Genomic DNA, 19972 nt, shown 5'->3' with positions numbered 1-19972 from the left:
ACAAGTTATTCCAGGACTTATACTATTGATAATGAAACACCACAAGGTAATGTGTGTAGCCCAGTATTATTTAATATCATGATTAATGATATATTTTCAAGAATTGGACACTGTGGTGAGGATGTTCGCCGGTTCCCGCCTTTTTCCTTCCCTTCTATGGAACTTTATTACAGACACGATATTGGTAAATCTCTGTATGCAGATGATGATGCTTTGTGGAAAAGATGAAGAAATATGGCACATGTGGTAAGCTGTATGAAGAAAGATATCAAAGAAGTGGGCTAACAACTGGAGCTTTATGTTGTCTAAAGAGAAAACTAAAATATTGTGTTTTTCTAAGAAAAATGTATTACCAAGTATTAAACTCAAACTATATGACAAGGTATTAGAGCAGGTCTCAGAAATTAGGTTTCTAGGGGTCTGGTTGGATTCAAGACTAACGTTTGCATCTCACATCAAGAAACTAGTAGAGAAATGTAATAAAGGACTTCATGTTCTCAGGTGTCTTGCAGGAGTAGACTGGGGTGCAACTCATTACTCTCTGAAGAGAATGTACTGTGCAAATATAAGGCCAATTATAGACTATGATGGCATAGTGTACAGCTCAGCAGTCCCATACCTACTAAAGAAAGTGAATGGAGCACAATCTCAGGCTGATTTAGAACCTTGCAGGTTGAAATGGCAGAAATGCCTTTAGAAATCCGCAGAACTAGAACTGGTGATAAAAAAGATTGTATTGTCATGCGAAATACGGTAGTCACCTCAATAATACATAATGCCTTTTGTGGATCTCCAATTGAACTCCATAAAGAACGATAAAAAAGGTGTTTACCTTTGGAAGTAGCAGTGAACAATTATTTGAACCAGAAGTATAATGTTTGTGTCCAGATAAACACAGATTGGGTCCAAAAATCCAGAATCAGGAAATACAGCAGCAGCTATATATATATATATAAATATATGTACCTCACATGGGTCATATCATTTTTAAAAGGCTTTCTAATGATGTTTCAGTATTTACAACAGAACTAGTGGCAATATTAATGGCAATGATGTGGGTGGAAGAATCAAATATCAAAATAATCCGCTAAATACATATATTACATTACCAGCTCACGTAGGAGTGGAATGGAAAGAGACGGTGGATAAAATGGCAAGCGAGGTATTGAAGAAGAATGAAGTTACTTTTAAGCAAAGCTGAAGCGAAGTGTATAATAAAGAAAGCTGTTTTAAGAATATGGCAAGAGAAGTGGAACAAGCAGTTAAAAGAAAGACACCCTTTTAGTATCCAAGACAAGGTAGTGAGTGAAAGGAGTAAATATGGAACCAGAAAAGATGACACTATTATATCTAGAATACGTATTGGGCACACTAGACTAAACCAACATTTGCACCTGATAGGGAAAAGTGAGACAAGTGGGTGTGAGCACTGTGGGGTGACAGAAACAGTGGAGCATGTGTTACTACATTGTGAGGCATCTAGTAGTGAGAGAGCTCAACTTGTTGAAGATCGTAAAGAATTGAAAGTCCAACTAACAATTAAATAAGTATTTCAGAGTGCACAGAAAGAATCTAAAATATACCCTATTGTATTAAGGTTTCCGAGAGAGTCACGTTTGCTACACAGAATGTAAGGTTGTACATATGTATAGAGGTTTATAAGGAAATCAATTAATTTTTTATTTTTATTATATTTTATTTACATTAATACAGTATTTTCCACTTCCTCACACTCCATCCCAGTAGGTGGTGGATATGCACCAAAAGCTGGTTTGCCAACCGCCATTGAACAAAAGAAAAGAAAAAGAAAGAAGTCTTTACAAAGGCTTGCTTGTGTCACATTACAATTCTTTGGACTGACCACCTATGTGTTTGGATTATTGCTATCTGGATTATGATTTTGCATTACGTCTTTCCATAAAGTTGCATTTGAATCCTCAACTGTGTGTCTTTATGCAGGCTGTGAAATGTTTTTGATAAATTCTATTTTTCTGCTTGTGATCATGATATGTTACATGTCTTTATTACTGTGTTCATTTATACACTTTGTGTAGTTCTTTTAATGTGCCTATAAGAGTAATCATATTGTATTGTTTTCTTTCAGCCCCAAATAATTACACGGTGTTGGTGTCTACGGATGGTAAGAATGTGGGCAATTTTTACCTGACACTGGTAGACTCAAACAATCAGCCCAGTAAGAGAACCTTTGTGAAAAAACCCTATTGGTATGGATTTGAAAAGGTAAGAATTAGATTTTTTAAATGCAATATATAAATATGGTTTTGTATGATCTTGTTTTGTTTGTGCACCTATACTGTATACAGTAAAAAAAGAGCAGAAAATTGCATCTCAACAGAGAGGCCAGTCGAATGTCTAAAACCCCACCCTAAACACGCTCCTCTCTGGGCCACATGTCACTCAAACCCGTAGTTAAGGGCCTACCCTAGTAAAGGCTCTGTCCCCTCTTTGTTTTAGATTAATTCTGCACACAGAAAGTAATCCAAGATCCCCAGACCTAAGAGACCAAGTAGGGTTATGAGGGAGTACCAAGACAGAAAGGTAACCTGAAGCTCCCATTACAGTGGAGGATGGCAGACCGGGGTGGTGGTCCCTCAATGTACCGGTCTGTCGTGGTGAAGGAGCTGAGCCGCAAGGCAAAGCTCTCGATTTACCGGTCAATCTACGTTCCTACTCTCACCTATGGTCATGAGCTTTGGGTCCTGACCGAAAGGACAAGATCCCGGATACAGGCGACCGAAATGAGCTTCCTCCACAGGGTGGGTGGGCGATCCTTTAGAGATAGGGTGAGAAGCTCGGTCACCCGGGAGGAGCTCAGAGTAGAGCTCCTGCTCCTCTACATCTGGGGGGGATTGGGGGGGACTGAGGTGGCGTGGGCATGCCTCCTGAACGCCTTCCTCGAAAGGTGTTCCGGGCCCGTCTGACCGGGAGGAGACCCCGAGGAAGACCTAGGACACGCTCTCCCGGCTGGCCTGGGAACGCCTCTGTGTCCCCCCCGGAAGAGCTAGAGGAAGTGACTAGAGTCAGGGATGTCTGGGCCTGTCTGTTTAGACTTCTGCCCTCGCGACCCAGCAGCGGATAAGCAGAAGAAGATGATGGCTCTAATAGCAGTTGATATTTTGTAGTGAAGACGTGTCAAGTCGCAGCTTCCATCTTTATCCAGCTCTATCCTCTCAGCTCTTGTCAGGTCACCGCTTCCCACTCTCCGCTCTACCATCAGGTCTGGGCATAAACTGCATGCTGCCATCTGTGGTAACCTCGGAACAATGAGACAATACAACTGAGAGTAGAGTACTGTTCTGCACTCTTTGATGCAACAAGTACATCAGTTGTTATTGGAAATGTTATTATTAAATGTATTATGGTAATCTATTAACGAGATGTGTCTTTAGTCTAGATTTAAACCGACAGTGTGTCTGCCTCCCGGACAGTGCCAAACCAAGCGAGGTAGACCGTTCCAAAGTTTAGGCACTAGATAGGAAAATAATCTTCCACCTGCACTTGATTTTAAAATTCTAGGTATTACCAACTGACCGGACGCCTGAGAGCGTAGTGCACGTGAAGGACTGTAATACAGAAAAAAGTTCACACTTAGGTACTGAGGAGCTAAACCATGTAGGGCTTTATAGGTAATGAGCAAGATTTTTAAGTTAATGCGATGCTTAATAGATAACCAGTGCAAGGTTGACAGAATCGGGCTAATATGCTCATAGTTTTTTGTGTAAGAACTCGAGCTGCCGCATTTTGGACCAGTTGGAGTTTTTGTAATAAGCCTTGCAGGGCAACCACCTAATAGTACATTACAGTTATCTAGTCTCGATGTCATAAATGCATGAATTAACTTCTCTGCTTGTACTGGACTTGTGATTTGCTTGCCACCTCATTGTTTATTGCTACAAATTCAAAACAGTCGGATAAGTAAGATTTAAACCATTTCCAAGCTATTCCTTTAATGCCGACATACATTTCGAGTCTATGTAGGAGCATGCTGTGGTCAACGGTTCACACCAAACGCGAATGAAGCGTCAAGCGCGAGTGATTTACATGTTAAGTCAATGTAAATACGCGATAGACCTACTTGCGGTGTGATTAGTGCGAATGACAGGAGCTTGCTCTAGTAGGAACATGAGTATGACATAGCGAGCGGAGACAGAAATCTGAAACAACAATGAAGGACTACGCCTTTAAAGGATCTGATGAACCCAGACACAGCGCCGAACAAGTCTATGTCGTTATTCAGCCTTCCATAGCACAAAATGCGCAGATACCCCCTCAACAAAATCCATGTCAGTCTGGCAGAAGCCCCTCCCATGATGTGAATTTGCGTCTGTAATGATGCCAATTTCACGCAAGAATGATGCAAGTAAACTCAAAATGTTCAAGCCTCCAACTATACGCGAATAGCACGATTAACCGCGTTTGGTGTGAACACTCTATTAGTCAGATCATACCACAAACTGACGTAGATTTGTGGGGGTGTGTTTACAGTAGTAGTTCAGGCAGTTCTGGGTGAGCATTCGCCTTTAGATAGAATGCATCTTTTGTTCTGGCACTTAAATATTAGCAATTTTACGTGTCTAATACATGCATGGGCAACTCATCAGACACCAAAGACACAGAAAAACACGTATCTAGTCCCCTTTAAATAAAAACCTAGGGTTGTGCTGCTTATCTTCTATTGGTGATGAAATGTAGGCGGATCTAGACGTTTTAGGGCCTTCCTGTATTTTCGAATTCCATGCTGTTTGAAATACCTCTAATTTGGTTTTCTTAATGCTGCACTACATTTTTGGGGCTGCTTTCTTCAGAGTTTGTTCATTTTACCAAGGTGTTGGGATGCTATCTTGAATCTTCATTAAGTCAAGAGGAGGAACTGTGTCTTACGTTTCTGAGCTTGAGTAAAAATTTTCAGTGGTAAAGTCAAGATCTTCAACGTTATTACTCATGCTAGGTTATTGAGACAATCTTTCAATCTGTTGCTAATTCCAGCAAGATTTCTGCTGTGTTTCTTGTTCCGAAGAATCTCAGATGGCCACGATGAGTAAGAGCAGGGCTAGTCAACTGGCAGCCCGCAAATCATCTTTACCTGGCCCACCTTTACATTTCACATAAGTAAAGAGACTTTAGCATTTTTATAATTTTGTAAAAAAAAAATTAAGTTGTATTTTGAGGCTTTTTGCCTTATTATTAATTTAGAGGATAGTGGAGAGAGACAGGAGGTGTTTGAGAGGAGAGAGGGGTGTAGGATTGGGAAAGGACGCCAAGCCGGGACTGGAACTCTGGTCTCCCAGGGCACAGTTGTGCCATATGTCTGGAGCACTATCCACACACTATATTCAATACAAAAGTTATTCCCGCAGCTCACAATGATTCATGGACGTCCAATAAAGCAATTTGATCGGTCTGTCCAAGAAACATAATCTTATTTACAATGTTATAAATGGCAATCGACAGGCAATCGGTTTGCGCATGCGGTAGGTTGCTTTTCAAAACGTGTCTTGTGCCCTTGAAACTGCAGGACTGGTACACTACGTGAACGGTTGTCTTAGATTACGGAAAAACTGTGTTGTTTTTAATACTGCGTTCATTATGTATGATTCAAACGGCTATATTTATGAAAAACAGCTGTTCATCTCCCTCCAGAACTTGCACCTACAAAGGATACAGAGTGCGTAAGGCACATGAATGCTATTGATTTCACTTGAAGTTGAGCGTTGAGTTCAAATCAAATAAATCACATTTATATATCACGCCAGTCACAAGGGGCAGGGTTTTTTTCTATTAGCTATCTTTGAATCTATTAGCGTTTTTTACATTTAATTTATATGAATTTTAATTAAATCAACTAAATATCGTCTTGAAAACAATGCCACCCACATTTTGGATATTCTGGCGTCAAGAATGCGTCAAGTAATATAGAATATAAAATAAAAAGACAATATCCCTTTTTAAATATCATGAAAAGGCAAAAATACTGAATGCAATATTTGTGTGCATGTTTTAATATATGACATGTAAGTAACAAATTACATACCGTATACAAGGAACAAAATGCAATTATTTACAAAAATACAAAATAACTGGATGCGGGACAGTTTTTATTGACCAAATCCTAATTTCTTCGATTTATACTTATTCTGGCCCTCAAAGAAAATTAGTTGAAGACGCCTTAGTTAGAGGATAAAATGTCCCAAAACAGGTCAGTGCATCGGAAACCTAGGGTGACCACCCGCCCAGCTTTGCGTTGTACCGCACAGCATTTTCACCCCTTGTCCAGCATGTCACATTTTGACAAAATCATCAGTCTGTTGGTTTTTAGTTGTCACATTAAGAAACACGTTCTTTCACATTCTTATATTTCAGAAGTATGACAATATACTGCATGTAAATGCAATGTGTGACTCGCCCTGCGTTCTCCCTTCTGATAACTTAGTAGACAGAAGTCAAAAGAGTTGAGTGCAAATAAAGTGGATTCTCATGTATTTCTGAACTTCTGTTCAAATTTGTTAAAGCTGTAGAGTGCTAATGTGACATGCAAATGACACCAATGTAAACTCTGATTTTAAACGTGTATGATAGTTTTGTCAATATAATGCGCACAGTGTACTTCTTGGTACATATCAAACAAGTTACCCCAAAAATAGCGTGGACCCGTTGCATGTTGCTCTCCTTAGTCTAAAATGATGCTCTGCAGAACTGTGTAACAGCCTGATCCAAGAGAAAGACAATGAAGCTCAGATTTAAAAAAATAGTGGTGTGTTCTGCAACACACAAAGAAGTGGAAAAAAAAGAATGACACTTAATAAAACGGCCTGCTTTTACAAAAGAATGCATAACATCTTCACTGATTTCTTTTGCAGCCAGAGACGACCTCTACCTCCACTAGAATAGTCTTTGTGCCAGTTACACAGGGTTAGGTGGTGGATCAGGCAATGTTGATGGTCGTGGATCTCTTGCTGGAGCAAAGATTCTGTTGTGCTAGGGGCAGAATCTTGCTCGAGGTAGTCAGAAGGAGTGCTGGGCGCTGTGAAGACAACTCTGTGTGTGTGTGTGTGTGTTTACATTTTGCAAGGGCATTCTTTAATTTATAAACTTATACTTTGCGGTTTTAAAATTTTATCAACAGCTTCCTAAATAGGCATTCTACTACTAATACTACTACTAGTACTACTGGTACACACAGCATATACAAGTAGATAGATAATAGGAAACATAATCAAACTTAATAGTTGGTCTACCTTTAAATTCAGACTGCTGTTTATCTTCCGAACTTCAATTATCAGCGATTTCTAGCTCTCCTCCTATCTCTTCCAAAATGGTCGCAAATGCTTAAATATTTTGTGCAAGGTAAAATTTCACAAGGTCGCAAAGATTTATTTGAACATTTAATGTGATTTATGAGTGCTAAATGACGCCCTTGTGATAAGTGCAGGAAAGAGCGAGCAGAGAGCTTGTGAACTCCCTCCTTCTCCAAACTAAAGTGTGTGTTTGACTTTATTGGGTGTTGCACAGACCAATCAGGATTAAAGCCCTGCGGGACAGACTGCCTCATATAATTTTAAAACTTACAGAACATTGATGTCATATTCTGATCATTCTGCGCAGCACTTAATGAAGTTGAACACGTCGGTTTGTGAACTGTCTCTCTCCCTCACAAGTTAATCAAAAGCAAGGTCAGGAGACAGAATCCATGTTACAACTAATCCCGCTGTGATAAATAGTTAACAGTTCAATTTAATAAATTTTTAGTGATATAGTGCTTTTCACAATGTACATTGTTCCAAAGGAGCTTTACAGGAGAGGTTAAGAAAAACTGAAAAGCACAGTAAATGGTGTTTATAAAACAAGGTATATTATTCTAGTAAATAATATCTAATGTCAGCAGTCTCCCGGTGGTTTATTTAGCATATTTTGCATTAAGTGAATGCTTTGCTGAATAGATGTGTCTTTAATCTAGATTTAAAGTGGGAGAGTGTGTCTGCCCAATAGTGTCAGGAAGGCTATTCCAGAGTTTGAGAAAGCTCGACCCCCTTTGGTGGATTTAGTTATTCTAGGTGTTATCAAAAGTCCTTAGTTTTAAGATCTTAGTGAGCGTGATGGGTTGTAGTGTGATAGAAGCTCTGGTATGTAGGTAGGGGCTAAAGGAACTTTAAAGTCAATACAATAGTTAATGGGTAGCCAGTGAAGGGTTAATAACATTGGGATGAACTAACTGTAGTTTGTTTATTGATGATGCAGGACAACCACTAAGAAGTGCATTACAGTAGTCAAGTCTTGACGTCACAAATGCATGAAAAAGCTTCTCTGCGTCAGCAACACGTAGAATATTTCCTAATTCGGCAACATTTCTAAGGTGAAAGGCTGTTTTTTTGTGACATTAGAGATGTGATTTAGAAATGACAGGTTGCTGTCTAATATAACACCTAGATCTTTTAATGTATTTGTTTGAGTAACAGTACAGCCTTCAATTTGCAGGTTATAATCCGAAAAATTTGGTTTACGTGTCTTTGGTCCGATAAGTAATATTTCTGTTTTATTGTTTCATGAATATCATAAACCGTGACATGCAGTTTGTCACAAAAGCAAATGACACTTTACATTAAAGTCTGATGTATCACTTCGTTTGGCAGTCGTTTTAAACCTGTGTTTTACCCAGAAATTCACCGACCTGTTACTGTGGGGACATTTCCATGCTCATAAATGTGATGCGGCACAAAACGAGACATTGCTTTATGCACATGGGGTCTTGGGTGGTCATTGGCCATTCACAGCAGCTATGGTTCCAAGGGTTGGACACCCCAGATTAAAAAAAACCCTGAATGGCTTCATCTCTGAATACATTTCTTGTTTTGCGTTTCATATCAAAATTAGGCGAGCACAGTTCATTTCTTACAGTGTTTTTGAAATATGTGCTAAGGATTGTGTATGATTGTGTAACGGTCACCAGCTGGAGTGCCCTTGAAAACCACCAGAGGGCACTCCACATCAAACTTATCATTCACTCACAAACTACATTTCCCATAACTCACTACCCGGACTCATCAGCACTGATTTCACACACACCTGCATATCATTCACATTCACTCTATATATACCATGTGCACTTATTCACTCACTGCGAAGTCTTGTTTTGTTTTATACTGCATTTCTGAGCGTTTACCTGTTTTTTGGATTGCTTGCCTTGCCTTGCCTTGCCTTGCCTTGCCTTGCCTTGCCTTGCCTTGCCTTGCCTTGCCTTGCCTTGCCTTGCCTTGCCTTGCCTGCTTGCCTGCCTTGCCTGCCTTGCCTTCCCGTGCTTCCCGTGTTTCCCTTGCTTCCCGTGCTTCCCGTTTACGCTTTTGCCTCTGGTCCCTGCCTGTTTTGTTTGTTTGTTGTTTTCTTTGTTTCTTTGTTTGGACTGCCTGCATGTGTATGACCCTTGCCCGTTATCTGGATTACGCCTTTGGATTACCCTTCTAATAAAGCTGCATCTGGATCTCACCCTCAAGTCTCAGAGCAGTTCATGACAGATTGGAAGACAGGAAAGATACAATTTATGCATCCTTCAAAACAGCCTTTGTTTCTGTCCTTCAATTGCCCTATCTTCCAAGGATCCTTCAGATTAAGATAGCTCCCATGTTATCAAACGTTGTCATAGGATGAGATATGTAGCCTGAGATAAGCAGCCATCCGATAAAGCAACACCCATCTAGTCTCAATGTCTGGATACTTGAGACTGGTACCTAAGATTGGTGCACATGTGGCATTTTGTGTACCAAAAGCACACGAAAGGAATCTTAAGAATAATACAAAATCAGCAGTCACAGATGTTTGAATTAGATTTCTCAGAGAATAAATTGTAAATAAACTTATAAGCAGTGTTTTAACCACACAATAATGTTCATTTTTAAGAATAATTATATGAGAAAAAACTAGTGAACTGAAGTCACAAGTCAACGTGTTTAGTTGTAATATTTGCAATCAGACTTTTGGCTGGTGTAAAATTTCAGGTTCCTTTCGAACACTAAATCTCATTTACACTTTCTGTGTTTTGAATCACCATTAAAATCTGAAATCATAAATACGTTGGATGTTGTAAGAGAATTCTTCTGCAGATCTGGGAGCACAAAAACAAGACACATCGAGGAATCAAGCTTTTGAACTCATTTATTTCAGGGAAGAAACATCTTTATATAGTGCACACTAAGACACCTGCTACAACCCAACAAGGTATAGAAAACAGCATGTCAGACAAAGAATGTTTATAGTTAAGAATAAATTCCCTTCCTCCACATTTAGGCAGCTGTCCGCTGTGAGCAAGAAAACCCCACATAGGTTACACTTAGTTATTCATTCATGTGGAATCTATGGGAAACATAAATCTAACAGCTAGAAATGGTGTTTGGACTTAATGTTACATTCTAATCAATTGAGATAAAGTCCACGCAAGTCAGAAGTTCACTCATTTGTTATTAGCACACTCTGCAGGAAAATACCCTTAATTTACCATAGTATTCAAAGGAGATATCAGCCAATGTTTTTACAGCAGTATCATTAGCTTAGTGATGACGTGTAGTATCCATAAATGTAATATTGTTTCATTACTAGGAGCCAAAAAAGCTAATAATTTTGTCTTAAAAAAACATGGTTACTTAACCTTTCCTCAATGAACACCATTTCATAAGAGTTAAACAGATGTTGGCACATTTTTTATTCATCCAGCTGCATAGTGTCACACAGAGTATATGATCCATATTTTAATGGAAAGATCGGCAGAAGCTGTGGTTGTGGTAACACACAGTCACACTGAGCAACATTGGTTAATCCCTCTTTATCAATGCCTGTGTGAGAGATGTTTGTTTATTTCCCGTACATGATACTGTATGTCTAATAAATTATATTTTGTTCCCCAGGATATCCCCATTTACATCGATGTAGAGAAGTACCTTGGAGACATTGTGCAGGTGAACATTGATAAGGACGACACTCCCTGGTATTGTTTGAAAATCGAAGTGAAAACTCCCTCTGGAAAGTCCTTAGAGTTCCCATGTTATTCCTGGTTAGACAAAAAGGAAGTGAAGATCAGAGAGGGCAGTGGTATGTACAGACTCACTTTGTTCATTATCTAGTTGTTAATAAAGCATCATTGTTGTTATTGTCGTTTTGTGTTTGTTTTATGTATTTTTTGTTGTTCACTTAGCTCGATTGCCTCAGGATGACACCGCCATTTTTAAAAAGCAAAGACAAGAAGAACTTGAATCTAGGAAGAGAACATTCTGGTTTGATGAAACGATATTTGTTTGCTGTAGTTTTTCTTTGTTACTGTCTATAGACACAGTTCATTCTAATATACTGATTTATAAATCAATGTTTTATTATTAATGTTTTATTATTAGGAGCGTTAGAGTGTATATTGTTAATGATCATAATAATAATACAATTTTATTTTCTAGAGTCCTTAGGCGCTTTACACAAAAATGCAACAAAAATTAACCACACAATAATGCCAATGCAGTCATTTCTCAAAACCAATTTAAAAACCACAAATTAACTGATATGGTAGCCGGAAAAAAAGTCTGTTTTCAGTGAAGATTTAAAAAAACTAAAAGAGTCTGCATTTTTTTACAATACAAAGATACTAAGAAAGTCATTTTTTAGAGTGAGTAAAAATCTATGTTTTAAGAAACATTTCAGTGAGGTTGAATGAAGCAAATAGGAAAGTATGCAACTAAAGAACGTGTGAAACTTATCGTATTCAAATTGGCGCTACGTCACCACGTTATTTGTGACGGCTGACGCTGGAAGTATAGTGATGGGCAGAACACAATAACGTTGTATAATGTAAAGGATTGCAGCATCACATTCCCTTCTCAGACCCTGTCCCATAGTGATGTGTGGATTAGGGTTAAATCAGCAGGTGCTGCGGATGATCAGCGATTGGGTGGGTAAGGTAATTAAAAACTGCGGATTAACTATGGGTGGGTCGCTGGTGGATAAAATCAGTTATTAATTATGCAAATATTAAGTACTTTCTCTAAAACATGAATGTGTTTTAAAGGCATTTGCATCAGGCAGACAGGCAATGGGCATCAAGGTTAAAGAGATCTGGAGTTTTGGTGCTGGAATTTGGTCCCTTTCTTGACTGATATAAGTGTCCAGCTGCTGAAGAGTTTGTTTTTGATACGTCAATGATGTATTTTTAATTTTAATGATGCGCCAAATGATTTCTATAGGTGAAAGATCAGGACCCGTACTTTTCAAGCTTCTGCTTTGCCTGAAAATGCATTGGAAAAAGATGGCGATCGAAGCTTTAACAAGAAGAGAAAAATGTACAGGCTGAGAGCATGTGGGAGAAGGAGACGCTCAAAAATAATTGGCAGATGGTCTAAAAGAGCAGCTCTATCACTTTCAAATTCGTTATTGGAAAACCATATGATAACACCAAATCCAACGTATGCCCCAAATTGTAAGTAGGAACAAATAAAAATTGCAACAGACTTCGAGATTCGATAAGGCATACAAACTCTTTGACCAGAGGTTCGGATGGATAACAAAGATGAATGTTAAAATCACCAAGAATCAACAGTCAAGTCAAAATGAGACACAATGTTAGAGAGGAACTCAGAGAATTGTTAAATAAAGTCCGTGTTAAATTTTGGATGCCCATAAACAAGTGCACATTAAAACAGGGCCCCTATATCAATTCTCATTAGCTGTACCTCAAAGCTGGAGTACACATGAGTATTACATTTTTAGTTTTTCAGACTGTTTTTAAAAACGGTCGCAACACCCCCACCCTTGGCAGATAGCCTACGAGTGCTAAAAAAGGCAGGTGATAATTCATCCAGCTTCAACCAGGTTTTAGTCATAAATAGCAAATCAAGTGAATTCTTGATAAAAAAGTCATTTAAAATGAATGATTTGTTTGATAGAGATCTAACATTCATCAATGCAATCCTCACTGTCAGTGGCTCAGCACTTGCAACATTTGGAGATGAAAGCTTAACTGTACAAAGATTTAAAGGGTTAACAGACTGCAACTGAATTGACTTCAACAAAGATCAGCGTGATGAAATGACTGTGGTGTAATCGGTGGCCAGAGAGGCAAACTGCGTCGAGGTTTCCACGATGAACATACAGTGGACGGTGCAGAATTTCTAAGGAGGCACAGTGATTATATACTGTATGTATCCGCGGGGAGAGGGAGTGAACAGTTTAGTTTGTGCAAATCCAACTATGAATAACACAGGGTCATATTTAGACAAATGTAATGTCCAAAACACAAAGCAGCAGAGAAGACAGGGCTAAGTGCATTAAACAAATGTGACATACAAAGCAGAGAAGACTTCATCCTAATAAAATCCCCACGTCCAAGCCGATGCCTTAAGGATCTTATTGTGTGGGTTTGTCAACACCACAGTACCTAAGCACGCAATGCAGCTTCCCGTCAAGCGTAATCAGTCCCAAGTCCACTTAAGTCCAAACCATCTGGTTATTAACCCAATTGGCAGATTTTTCTTGCTTGTTTTAAGCACAAATTCACAGAATTTTCATATTTTTTCTCTTAAAACAAGGCTATTTTCTAAGGTCATTTAAATCATGTCTAAAAATTCTTGAATCAAGATGCATTTTCCTGATGTGTACTGGGAAACCTGACAAAAATATTAAGTAAGAAAGACATTTTTTGCATTGTAGGTCTGTCTTGTCCATTTTTGGCTTCTGTTAAAAGGGGTGCCTCAACCCCCAAGCATAGATACTTAAGGAGAATGTCTTTTTGCATGACCTTGACACCTCAGTGGGAAAGAAAGACCCTGACATGATTGTGATTGTGCAGTTTAGAGAAGAGTCACAGCTATCTCCACTAGATCTATATGCGATCTTCACACTCTGAGACAACACGGTGCCTCATACAGAGTGCGTTGCGCCAATCAGATTTGAACAAGTAACGTTCTTTATATGTAATCATGTAGAAGAATTTTCCATTGCGTCATTATTCAACAGAGTACCACTTTTTATATTTTTATGTTTGCTTTCATCATACTTTGTTGTAATTCATTAAATGGAGACCAAAAATGAATAACCAACTTGAATATTCAATCTCAACTAAAATCAGGACATTAAGACTACGATGTGCAATAATTTGCTGAAATCTTCAGAACGGTGTTTGGAACTACATAAGTAGTAGGACTATTGTAGAACTGACTGAACATGCATGTCAAGAAAGATCTTCTCTCAAGTTTGCACGTATTTGCAGTAGTACTTTCCTCAATTTCCCTCAAAATATTTCCCCTTTCATAGTATAAATTTGGACAAGCCTTTTGGCCAAGGATTCTTTTAATTCCAAATGGAAGTTGCCTTTGTTCATGCCAATTCTCAGATATAATTTCCGCTAAAAAAGGCGACCAACAAACGTCTAATTTACTCATTTATAAATTAAACTGCCGTTTACATCAAAAGAACCAAATAAAGAAATAATAATGCTTTACCTTGTGGTAATTCTTGGTGTAATTGTACAACTAAATTATGTCATTTTTCTTGTTCAAGTTGGACACAGACCCGCGAAGGCTTTCCTCGTAGCCTAAATGCCACAGTGGATGAACTGCCTTTAGACATTCGTTTTGATGAAGAAAAATTTACAGACTTTTGGCGGAATATCATTAAAGCGTACGTTTTAGCAAATGTGTCATAGTACTTGTTTTTTTCTCAATTTTACAGAGTTGTCTATAAATGCCTAAAATTATATATTCTATTTCAGGCAGGTGGCAAAAGTAATTGACTGGATTAGAAGTTATCTTCAGTCCTGGCATGAAATGGCAGATTTTAAAAAGATATTTGTTAGGGACATCAATGAAATTCCTCTTCTAGGTTTGAATAGTTTCTTTATCAAGAATGATTGTGGAAAACTAACAATTTGGGGGATATATAAGTGTAAAACCTTTGAAAGTTGACTGAAATTTCTTTTTTGATAACTGGACAGCGAAAGTGGCGGAAGACTGGAATACGGATTACTTGTTTGGCTATCAGTTTTTAAATGGCTGCAATCCTGTCATGATCAAGAAGTGTGTGAATCTTCCAGAGACATTTCCAGTCACACATGAGATGGTGGAGGGCTCTCTGAAGAGAGGTCTCACTTTACAAGAGGAAATAGAGGTCAGAAACTTGTCAATAACTAGAACAGCTGTCAGTTATCAATTCCAAGACTTGCTGGTTGTGATGTGGTTTTAGCTTACAGACTTCTTGTTTCAAACGATACAATTGTTTACACTAAATAAAATATCTCACAGGAAGGAAACATCTACATAGCGGATTATAAAATCTTGGATGGATTGGAAGCCAATAGGACAAGTCAAAACACCCAGTACTATTTGACTGCACCCATCTGCCTACTGTACAACAACAAACACAACCAAATTGTGCCAATTGCCATTCAGGTATGTGTCCCATAAAGAATCAGTGTGAACAAAAAAAATGAATTACCCAAGTTTGAGTGAGGGAATTTGCTCAGACGTATGTGTTGTTTGACCAAAATGTCTGCTTGGCTGAAACAGCTCAGTCAAAAACCAGGGGAAAGGAGCCCGATCTTTCTCCCAAATGACAATGAATACGATTGGATGCTTGCCAAGATGTGGGTAAAATCTTCAGACTTGAATGTACACCAGATGGTCACACACCTTCTCAAGACACATCTGATATCAGAGGTTTTTGAAGTAGCCATGTACAGACAGCTTTCTTCCGTCCACCCTGTATACAAGGTAAGAGTCTTTCCATACACAGTCAAGTAAATATTGGTGAAGATTGTGTCACTCATACGAGGTGACGTGGACAGTAATGCATAAACCATTGCAAAGAGATGCAGCGTCAGGTCCTCAGGGAACCATTGTTTAACTGCATAACCTGAGATGTTACCTTACGAAAGGTTATGCAGGGTTTTTTAACTGGTCCTGGAGGACCCTCAGCTATGCACATTTTGTATGATTTCCTAATTGGACGCACCCCATTCAAATCTTCCAGTCTCTGCTGATGAATTCAATCAGGTGTGTTAGATGAGGGCGCCATACAGAGTAGCTGTGTCCCAATTCGAAGGCTGCATATAAAAACAAGGTCTCTGTCTTTAAGGCTGTGAGGCTAACTGAAATAAGACTGTTTAACCGTACCGAGAATATCCAAGTTACTTCACCTACTGTTGCCTATGACACATTAAAGCATTGACAGTCATGATTCTGTCACATTGATCCCTCTGTCTGCTGGGTCCGATTTTGGCTGGTTCATTCTGTCATGGTCACGGGTGGTGAGACAAGGACAGAGGACCAGACTAGACTAGACTAGACTAGACTAGACTAGACTAGACTAGACACATGAATTCACCACACAAACCACAATAGATCAGCACAAGACAGAAGACACAAGGGCATTAAATAAGGGAATAATCAAGATGGGGAACAGGTGCGGGGCATGAACTAATTAACAATCAATAACGAGGAAACGAGAGGATGGGAACAGAGACAAGACTGGAGAGAGCCTATGGCAAAGCAAATAAACCATAATCGCCTCTCTCCACACAAAACATGAGACTCTGTCATGATCCTGCCACTAAACCAAGAGAAACATGACATGATGCGGCAGAATCGTGACATTGACAGAGACGGTTTTCTGCAGATTACATACTTTAATTTAATTTAATAAACTTTTTGATCTTATATTTGAAAATATACAGCCATTACAGGCCCCTAATGAATCTCGGGATAGCAGCATCTGTGAGGGATCCATTCGTACTATCCTTCTCAGCAGGGCCATGTACGTTTGGGGGGGCATCCATTTTGCACACTGTAACTTAAGAACAGTACATTTCCCACTATAATCTATATTCTTAGTTAAAACCAGTACTCTATAACATAATATTATATTAAGACCATATTAACATATTAAGTAGCCCAGAATGCAAGGGAGTACGTGAAACCTATTGAATCAATGTTAAAACAGTTTTCTTGTCAATGTTAATACATCAATATCACTTTTGGCCAGCCAATAATGTTGAAAAAAAATTGTAATTTCAACAAATCACCATTATTATGAAAATGCAATAATGGCTTTGGCTACTATAAATGTTTTCAAATAGTTTTACCTAGCATAGTACAACACAAAATAAAGATTAACACAATCACTGAGTGCCACAGTGTGATAAGAAAAAAGGCATTTCTAAGAGCGTGTGCTGTCTTCTCCTGCCCCAAACCTTACTGCCCTTTTTAGATTGTTTCACCACTGCCCCTAAAAATGTCTATGCACGGCCTGCTTCTCAGCCTGGGAAAAGAAGGTCGGATTTTGAGGCTGCGTTTGACAAGCCTTTAAATTGGGACAGCCTTACCAGTCTTCAGTCTCACTCCTGTGACGCAATCAGTCTTGAAATGCAGCCTTTGAAGGACACAGCCCCCTGATTGGTACACATCTAATGTGTAGGGCTTTAATGTGCACTCATTAAATTGAATAGTTAAAGTGTTGAAGCCAATCTACCCAGACAGAGCTAACTATTTAATATATGAAGATCATTGCAGTTCGGCAATTCAGTTCCCTTGGGAGTTAAATTTGTGTGCTCCATTATATACGTGATCCATGCACAGAGACGTGAATGACATACTTGGCACGTTTATTCATTTATAAATTCTAATCATTTACATTTACATTTATTCATTTGGCAGACGCTTTTATCCAAAGCGACTTACAAGTAGTTTTTTACAGTGGCACATTACTGCAGAGCAATCAGGGGTAAGGTGTCTTGCTCAATGGCACTTCAGTCATGACCTGCTGGCAATGAGATTTGAACCAGCAACTTTCTGATCACAAGTCCAACCACCAGGCCCAAAACCCAATGTTTTCTTAGGGACACGCAGCAAAAGTTTCCATTCCACCACTTTTTTGTTGGAGGTTATGCTTTGTATTGATTAAATGCACACGACTAAATAGATGTTTTGCTTCTTACAGTTACTGTCACCTCATGTCCGTTACACGATTGCAATCAATGCACAGGCCCGTGCAAATCTCATCAGTAAAGACGGGGTCTTTAGCAAGGTAGGTTTGCATCTAATTTGATAGGATCCAAACGCAATTCTGTGATTATATCTACAGTGTTTGGCTGGCAAGCCGTAATTTCTGTCCTTGATGTACTGTACATTTAAGGGTGCACAGTGTTAACCACGGATGTGACTTTTCCATATAAATATGGATTTCCATGTTTTTTACCTTGCTGGGATCAAACATAAATTAGATTTATTTTAATTTGTGACAGAGTGGGGGGCGGGGGTCATGCATACGCTACATACAGAGTGATCACTTAATTCAGAACATGATTTTGCGAGTTTTCTTTATGTATCCAGAGAGTCTGTGAATAATAGACGCCAAACACTGTACTCAAAAGAGCATTTTAAATAAAATAAAACTACATTTTATCAATAAATAATCACTTGCAAGCAAATGCACAACAATTAACATTGCAATTATTATATAATTTGTACACGGAGAGAGTAGAATAACTAAATTCATCAGCACCACCACCATGGACCACGTATTTACGTGGCACATAAGAAAGTATACCTTAGCCCAGCGGTTCTCAATCCTCGCAATACCCCTCTCTGCTAAGAGAAAAATAGAAAATATTTTGAGGTTTGTTCAATACAACTGAAACTGCCCTGCGAAGTGAACATCACTGGATATTCTGCCACGATTCCAATTCATAAGGAGAGTATATGTTCTATTTGAAGGGCATTAAAGCACACAAGACATTATAAGTTTTGTCTGTGTGTGAAGACGACAAGAGAGTTAAACAAGAGAGAGATGCAAAATATGCATGTATCTTTTCTAGCCTAATTATATGATCATTTAATTGTTTGAAATTACAAGTTTAGAAGGTGCTTTGATGGGTGGAAGGCGTCCAGTGGGTCACAGCTCGAGTTTGCCTCGCTTTGTGTTGGTTCTCCGAAAGAGAATTTTTTTTGGAAGCAAACATAAAACTGTGTGCTTGATTTAAGCAGCCAGGAATGCAAGATTAGCAGCATTAGATTTTAAACCTTTATCTTGCTTCGAAAAATCACCCGTCTCCTCCGCCACAGACCCTTTTTTATTCACCTAACGGAATAAGAAACTATAAAAACATTTGCATGGACACATTCTTTAATTGCATTATTCTATATAAATGATCAGTAATTTATGTCAACATTTGTTTTTATGTTAACACATAAACAAAGTCAAATTATTTTTGTTTAAATTGAAATTCAGTAAGTTAAACCAACAATACTTTCAGTGTGAACTTTAATAAAATATTTGTACAAAGCATAAATATCCAATAAAAAATACAATCCTCAGCTGGAGTTTGGTTCACTACACCAACGCTGTTGACCGCAGCATTGATCTCTTTCCAAATGATTTGTTTACTTCCTTTGATTCCACTTTTTAAGGTTAATCTTTAACTTCTAAATTGGTAAAGTTCCTCATTTTGGGACGGATTACATTTCTCCATGTTGCCAAATCTAGAGGCGAGGCGTCTTCACCCTGAATTTATAGGGGTGTGATATGTAAATTACGACCGATATCAGTTTTTAAGGCAATATCATTCATACAATGAGATTGGCAGCATGCCAATGTTTGATGAATCACACGTGAACCCTGTCGTAAAATGATTTCTGCCTATAGATCAGCGCTTGTTTCTACGTTAGATTGATTAATGAGGCCCAGTATGGTTACAAAAAAAACCAGACTACACCTCCACCACATTCATGCTTAACAGTCAAGGCTCATATATCGGATGACTGTGCTCAACTGAGTACTCTGTTTTTGAAAGGCACATCTGTGACAATTTCAGCATTTGTTATATAAAATATGGACATACTGTGGATAAGAACACTGCTGGAATGTCAAATGCTTATCCAGCGCTTCTTTTTACTATGATAAACATTTATCCCAACAATACTGGAATATGAATTTAGAT

General features: G+C 38.6%; 1 protein-coding gene across 1 annotated transcript in view; it reads left to right on the top strand.

Annotated features, from left to right (window-relative positions):
- Positions 1–678: 678 nt before the first annotated feature.
- The window catches only part of LOC306902955 (polyunsaturated fatty acid 5-lipoxygenase-like), a gene marked incomplete at both ends in the record, with an annotated part of 43608 nt that continues 24314 nt past the window's right edge, over positions 679–19972 (top strand). Inside the window, 7 exons of the mRNA XM_079471875.1 lie at positions 679–718; positions 2105–2241; positions 10911–11094; positions 14975–15147; positions 15282–15428; positions 15546–15749; positions 17974–18060. Of these exons, the coding sequence (XP_079328001.1) occupies positions 679–718; positions 2105–2241; positions 10911–11094; positions 14975–15147; positions 15282–15428; positions 15546–15749; positions 17974–18060 (972 nt within the window). The remainder of the gene's footprint in view (positions 719–2104; positions 2242–10910; positions 11095–14974; positions 15148–15281; positions 15429–15545; positions 15750–17973; positions 18061–19972) is intronic.

This window comes from Barbatula barbatula (genome assembly GCF_947034865.1).
Source record: "Barbatula barbatula genome assembly, chromosome: 13".
In the NCBI taxonomy this organism is placed as follows: domain Eukaryota; kingdom Metazoa; phylum Chordata; class Actinopteri; order Cypriniformes; family Nemacheilidae; genus Barbatula; species Barbatula barbatula.
This window is presented reverse-complemented; position numbering and strand designations above follow the sequence as displayed.